Source organism: Zingiber officinale, chromosome 9B (assembly GCF_018446385.1).
Source record: "Zingiber officinale cultivar Zhangliang chromosome 9B, Zo_v1.1, whole genome shotgun sequence".
Lineage (NCBI taxonomy): Eukaryota > Viridiplantae > Streptophyta > Magnoliopsida > Zingiberales > Zingiberaceae > Zingiber > Zingiber officinale.
This window is the reverse complement of record NC_056003.1, coordinates 19,436,552-19,443,726: the sequence shown is the minus strand read 5'-3', so window position 1 is coordinate 19,443,726 and position 7,175 is coordinate 19,436,552. Positions and strand designations below refer to the sequence as shown.

The window sequence follows — 7,175 nt, the reverse complement described above, 5'->3', positions numbered from 1 at the left end:
AGTTAAAATTATATATCCAAAAATATTTTTATAGTAATATAAAAAAAAATTTTAATTCCACTCTAATCTCCTTTTTTTTCCTCTTTTCCCACATTTAAATACCTTTCCAAGAAACAACACTGACATTTCAAACAATGATGCCCAAAAGAAATTCATCAAAATATCAATAAATAACTAAGCATTATATGTGTTTACAAGGATAATGTTATCAAATAAATATATATACATACACACTGTAAAATTATCATATCTTCAATACATAGCTCCAAATCATCTTCCAACGAATCTTGAATGGTCCCTGCTAGCTTTTCTGAACCAAACAGCATGAGAAAGCTCTAACAGCATCTCCAACACTAAATTCAAAATTGTCACAAAGATGAGAAATAGTTGAAGAACACTGCAACGCTTTATTAAAGTGTACATTCGCATGTGTTTCTTGACTGAGAATCCTCTCTGTATATGCAAACAGAAACCAAGTCTTACACTTCACCATCAAAGTATACAAAAACGAGAAAGAAAGGCACCTCGAACCCTCTCTCTACCAAGAGCTCGATATCTGTATCAAGACTGATGAAACAAACATCCATTTCTCTAGCTCGATAATCAGCTTTCCCTATATGTAATACAACTGCGTATTACGAGCAAAATTCTCATCACCTACCTGCATTATTTGGTTTCAAGTTGAGCACAAAAGGTGCAGGAAAGGAGTCATCACAAATGCTCAGTAGTAATTTATCGCAAACCTTTTACGCTTGGTTTTTAGGGTGCTCGACGACGATGGATTAGTACTGTGCCAATTCCTTTTTCTCTGGTTGATGAACCAGTTATTGATCTGCTTTAACTGTAACCCTGTTTCTTGCACCAGTCGTGTCTTGTCATCCTCCTTTCATGGGAACCAAAAAGACAACGTTTTTAAGGGCGTTGAAGTTTATGAATGGAAGATAAAATAACAGAATGGATGCCACCAAGCCCACCGTTGGGTAAGGCCACTTGGAGTGTGATTGCCACCAGGCCTTCAGTGTGGAAGTGCTGTCCCCGGGGAGTCTACCGGCTTTTCGCTTACGAAGAATTTCTTCTCTAATGTCTACGATCTTGCCTTTGTAACCCTTGTAGCCAGATCATTCACCAGAAGACTACATATAAGCTCACAGAGTACACTCATATAATCTGTCATCCAATAGATTGGTCTGTGCCTACCTGTTTTAGCTCATGCTTAAGCTCTTGCCTGACACGTTCCATCAAGGATCGCTCGGTCTCTGTCGGAACAAGGGAGCCAAAGCCCATGGTGTACACTGGTTCGTCCAAGCTTCCATCGAGCAAGTTTGTGTCACCGTCTTCTTGGTCATCCTCATCATCGGACATAGTTGCTCCTGTGCCTTCACCAGGAGAGACTCCTGCTGCATTTGGCTTATTTAGATGCTCTCCTTCAGTAACCCAAATACTTTGAAAAGGAACTTTGAATGATCACGATTGAGTGGCCATAATAACATTTTATAGTCAGTGAAGCATGCAATTAAACAGTCTTGGCTTGTTAAGCATTTAGACCATGTATCAGGTGGCTCAGTTAAAAGACAAGTTAATTAGTGACAGTAAGAGTATAACTATTTAAAGATATCGAGCAAGCATTTCTGGCCCCTTAGATTTGATGAAAGTAGATCTCTTACTATGCATTACACTTGCAGCCAATAAAGATTATAAAATGAAAGTAGCTGCTCGAATTAAATGAAGACATGTAATTGATCTAAATGAAGTTCATGGTAGAATCAAGTAAAGGAGTTTGTAATATGATGTGAAAATGGTAAGTGCACCTATGCGAACTAAACAAAGATATCTGATTAAATAAATGAAGATACATGCTAGAAATAAATGAAGACATGTGATTGAACTAAATGAAGGTACATGCTAAAATTAAATGATGGCATTTTGAATTTGATGTGAAAATTTCAAACTAAATGAAGACACCTGATTAAACTAAATGGAGATTCTTACTGAGACTAAGTAGCAACTTGTTGTAAGATGTATGTACGACAGACGGCCATAAACAAAAAGGAGACTCTATCAGATGTAAAATGGAGGACTTCGCCTTAATTCTGTCTCCTTTTGCATAAAGTTCAATGGAACAATAAGATTTGGATAACTCATCTCAAAAATATTTGATAGTAATATGACTTCATAACCATGATCACGATGACATAGAGAAGATACTTTTTGTAACAAAAATGTTCTATAGCTTCTTGATACTTTTCTTGAAGGTCCTTCTAGCCAAATAGAGACCGACTTAAAGATCAATTGACTACATAGGTGGGCCCAATTTGATTATAAATTTGCTACGTAGGAGTTCAAATCTAAATTGATATATTTTTACCTACCTTACAAGTCGGTAAATTGATTGTTTTTCAATTTGGCTTAATTTGATTTGTCAGTTGTAAGTTAGAAGAGCAACCTAGTGCATAATCAAAGACCATATCAAGTTGTAATTTGGTATCAGTATTATTACAACTCACTTTAAATTGTTCAGTAAAAGCTTATTGAGACAGAGATGGTGAATGTAACCTGTGAGGCTTTGAAGTGATTGTTCAAGCTCCCAACAAGTCATCACTGCCTCCATAGCATGAACACGGACATGTTGTTGTAGTTGTTCTCTGAAGGAACTAAGCAGCAAGACGTAATGTGTCTAACAATCAACAAGCAGTGTCTAGGATTAGTAAAGCATACTCACGCACCACAATAGCAATTATGCGATAGCATATGAGACACTTGAAGATCTCATAAATCACAAGCTCTCAAAAATAATTGACAGAGGCAGTATTGGTATGTTGGGTCCTATGATCACAACCCAACCATAAAAAACATGACAACAAAGAAAGTAACAAACAAACCTGGAGCCAATATCAGAGTGAATGCTTAGTTTTGTATATTGTTCATACCCAAAACAAATTTGCTCGGCAAACCAAGAGATTAATAACATGAAGAAGCAAGAAGCATACAATCGTTTCTAGCAGAAATTACGGTAAAGAATTTGTCGATTTCAAGATGTATAGTGGCAGAAAGGACACAAGAGAAGCAGCAACTTGATGAAAATCCCTTGCCCTCCTCAGCGCTTACCCCTCTCATAGGCTCAATAATTCTTCTGAAGAAATTCAAAGAAGGGACAAACTCGTTTTAAGGTTCAGTAAACAGAGTGCTCCTGGATTTCCATAGCCAAAAAGAAAGCATCGGAAGGAAGCGTCTCCGAGTCAAAGCATAGAAATGACGACGTAGAACAGAAAAGGGAAACGCTTATTCTCCATTCCGAAATAAAATTAGCCAGAAAAATTTCCTCAAGTCTTTTTCCATAAATCACACCTAGAAGAAAATTCATCCAAATTCAAAGAAAAAGAAAGAAAGACCAATCGATAATGGTTCGATCCAAGCAAGAAGTTAAGGATTGACAAGACGCCGACAAAAGTACAGAGGGATAAGGTAGTTTTTTTTTTTTTTGCATACCATAAATTGATCGAGCTCCCTGTTGTCTCCTATCATCTGGCCACCGCCGAGCGCCGAGTACTTGGACACAACCTGCTGCGACAGCGCGAGCTGGCCATCGATCCTCTGCAGCTGGTCCACCGGCGTGGCGATCCTCAGGCAAGAGACGTGTGCCGACAAAAGCTGCTCGTATAAGGGGTGCGCCAATATCTCCGCCTTGCACCTCGCATTCTGCCACGTCCCCTCCGCGGTGGCGCCGCCGCTCCCCCGCGCCTCAGGCTCTCCGATCTCGCGCAAGCCGCTCCCTTCTCCGCCGCCCGAAGACATCGCCGCTGCCACGATGGAGTCGCTCGACACCGGAACTTCCTCCCCCTCCTCTCCCCCGCTGCTTCGCAGGATTGGCGGCCGGGGGAACCAGTACCCCTCGCCCCCTCCGCGCCATCCTGGCAAAGCATCCGCCTCAGGAGCGGTCTGGAGATGCAAGAAGCTCCCATGTCCATGTTGCTGGAGAATTGCGCTATTGAGCCAAGTCGGGCCGCTCCCGCCGGCTAAGGCAGGCTTCCCGACGCCATCCATTAGGCGGTGGAAATCATTTCCGTCCCCGGTACCGTCTTCCTCCTCGCTCGATGAGGCGCCGGCGGAATTTTGAGCCGCAGTGAACTGATCGATGGCTTTCCTCAGCATCGCAGGGGTGCCCGCCGCCAGCTTCCGCTCCACGTACTGCGGCATCGCCAGCTCGTCGGAGAGGTGGTTTTGGAACGCCATCGATCGCCCCACCGACGCCTCCTCTACTTGTCGCCGCTCCTCCGCAAGGCGAAGCAACGACGAAGGAGTGGAGGGAAACGGAGACGGCAGCGTTGAATCTATAAAGCCACGCCTCCAATCGTTGCCCTTAATTAACCTTTTGTCACTAATCCCTCTTAATTAATTCCTAACCAATAGCAATTCCAAATTTTTATCTATCCGTCAAATGCCTTCACGACTCCGTATCCGACGGTTAGTTCCCCGTTACCGCATAATTACACATCGTTTCTTCCTAAAATGAATATTTCAAAATAGACCCCCATCTTGGTCCTCCGCGGCCAAAGAGTAACTCAACGCGCGCCCGTGCAGGCACGGGGACCACCTGCACAGGTCTCTTGACCACTAAGAACGCGAAACGTGTAAAACTAAGGCGGGCCCCCAGGAGCGTGTTCCGACCTTGTTGGGCGATCGGGGGTCTGGTTGGTCCGCTGCTCCGCCGGCTACGACACGTCTTTTTGTTTTGTTTTGTTTTTTATTTTTTAAAATTCTTTTATATAAAAAACGTTTTTTAATTTGAAAAGGTTGAATTAATTAATGTTGGTTCCCTTTTAATTATACCGTTAGGTACTGTCAGATAATAAGATAATATATAATTGAAGTTGTCGAGAAACATTGTTTCTTGATAAATATTTAACATCTTGTAAAAAGAAAGATTTGCCGAGAGAAGATCTCCTAGTTAAAAAAAAAATAAGTTAGGGGATAATTCATTTTTAATTATGATCAGTTCATAATTATAATCCTGTCATAGTTAGTTATGATCTCTTTATGGATTAATCATCTCCATCAAATTATAATTTTGATCAGAACGGATGATCAAAAATCGTCTGAAGGTCTTCAGAAGTGGATAAATGTCCAAGTTATCGGGCGCTGAGCAGGGAGTGGCCTCCGATTGTTCATTCCAAATTAAACTATAACCTGATGAGGACGATAAACTTATGAAGGGACCGTAATCAATTACGATCGGATCGAATCATTAATTAAAAATGGACCACCTCTTGATCCCATTTTTTTTTATGGACCGATAGATCTGATCTAATTTGTCATGTCTATATTTTTTGTTTAATATAAACTAGGTATTTTAATTTTATCGGACTAGTCTTAACATAAACTGTCTTCCTTTCTAGTTAGTCTATTGATAAATTCATAGTATAATTTATACAGAAGTCGACTTTCAGATTATTCATCCAATTTGAAATTTAAATTTTATTTATTTTTTATTATTCGTATCACTACGCTATGCTAGTGGATCTTTTGCAATATCCACATATGCAACACGATGACATTCTTCATCTTCAAATTATGTAAAAAAAAATCTAATAATATACCAGATTAGACTATTATTATATTTTGTTGTTGAGAAAATAATAGTACTGACATAAAAGTTTATATTCTAGTTCACCATTATAATTTCAATAAATAATTGAATCAAAATACAATAAAAACTATTTAATTATTGATGTTGTCTAGTTGATGAGTGAATCATCGATGAGTTAATTTTATTATTAATTTAATCATCAATCACTTGATGACAATGATGACGGTGTGGTTTTATTAGCCTAGACGACAACTAACAAGAAAAAAGAGATTAGAATGATGGCTAGAGATTTCCGACGCAATCACTCCACGCTCAAGTTAAAGGATGGAAATGGAAAAGAACAATCTTAAGGTTTAGACGTATGTATACATATGTACTTTGGATGCCAAAAAGGACTACGTTTTATAGAGAGACAGTAGATTTTTCCCTTCCATTTTGATCTTCACATTATCATTATTTAATTCTTTAAAAAATACAAGACTTATTCGCGTGCTATCTTTTTCCCAAAATAATCCGAGATTTGCGTAATAATTATCCTTTATAATTCAAGATTTATACTATATTTATCCTTTTCTTGAAATAGTCCTATGTTCTGATGCCTATCATCAATGAGTTAGGAGGCCAAGGAGCTGGGAGGTCCGGGAATCGGGAGGCTAGGGAGTTAGGCGTCGACTCGACTTCCCCTTTATGAGAATCACCTCAGCAGGTTCACCAATCTCCTCTTATCCATGTAGCACCCAATTATCACCCCCTGAATAACAAGTCTCTCTTTCAAATCTAGTCGAAAGAGGCGAAAGTCCAACTGATTAGATTATTGTGTGATCAAAATAATTCCAGCTATCTCAACTGTTTAAGACACATGGTGGATCCATTTGTGTATTTATGAAGATATTACACATTAAATGTCAGCGCGTCTCCATTATTATATATTTAAATGCAATCACTCCTTTTGAGCACTTCTCATGCATCATATGCTTCGATTTCTGAGCCTAGAATACACAAATGCATCTTTGAGGTTGCATCACATTAATGTGATGTGACTCTCAGTAGAGAAGATGAATTGTCTCTTTTCATGTAATGATTATTTGAATTTTATTTGTTCCATGTGCTTGATCATATGGTAAGAAATTTATCTCGCTCTCATAACAGTAGAGATCTAACAATTCATATTCAACGAGTCAGGCTATATTAGGTCAAACAAGAACATCCCTGCGCACAATTATTGATTTTGTATTCACCATTCTTTGTCTTTAAGCTTTCCTAAAAAAAATGTGGAACTGCCACATCAGCGGCCCCCCTAGAGCCGGTCCCACGGATATGGAGGGAGGTAAATGCAGGTACACAACTGCAAGCGCATAGCCGGGACGCTAACCCCAGGCAATGACACCCGAGGATCGAACCCTGGACCTTTCGGCTATGAAACCATGCGTCCCCAGCTGTGCTACGCCCTGGGGACATTGTCTTTAAGCTTTCCTTCTCATATAGTAAGTTGTTCCAGTCCGTCTTTACGATTCTTCTTTTCTCCAATCTATGGTAGCACATTCCATGGTTGGAGAATCTTTTTTGCTCCGTGGTATAGATCTATTGCCTC

At 39.8% G+C, this 7,175-nt stretch overlaps 1 protein-coding gene across 3 annotated transcripts; it reads right to left on the bottom strand.

Annotated features, from left to right (window-relative positions):
* Positions 1 to 151: 151 nt before the first annotated feature.
* Positions 152 to 4,339, bottom strand: LOC122023941 (homeobox protein knotted-1-like 13). Of its 3 annotated transcripts, XR_006123262.1 has the most exons (7): positions 3,487 to 4,339; positions 2,554 to 2,674; positions 1,198 to 1,397; positions 975 to 1,106; positions 744 to 883; positions 525 to 661; positions 152 to 453 (listed from the first exon to the last, which is right to left on the bottom strand). XR_006123262.1 is itself a non-coding variant. In XM_042582388.1 (6 exons), exons 1-6 carry the CDS (start codon positions 4,228 to 4,230, stop codon positions 658 to 660), a joined length of 1,341 nt encoding a protein of 446 aa, XP_042438322.1. In that variant the 5' UTR covers positions 4,231 to 4,339; the 3' UTR covers positions 152 to 657. The 3 variants fall into 3 exon arrangements, 2 of the variants coding, with proteins under 2 accessions (XP_042438322.1, XP_042438321.1); XM_042582388.1 differs by having other exon boundaries at positions 152 to 661; XM_042582387.1 differs by lacking the exons at positions 152 to 453; positions 525 to 661 and having other exon boundaries at positions 707 to 883; positions 1,198 to 1,394; positions 3,487 to 4,338.
* Positions 4,340 to 7,175: the final 2,836 nt, after the last annotated feature.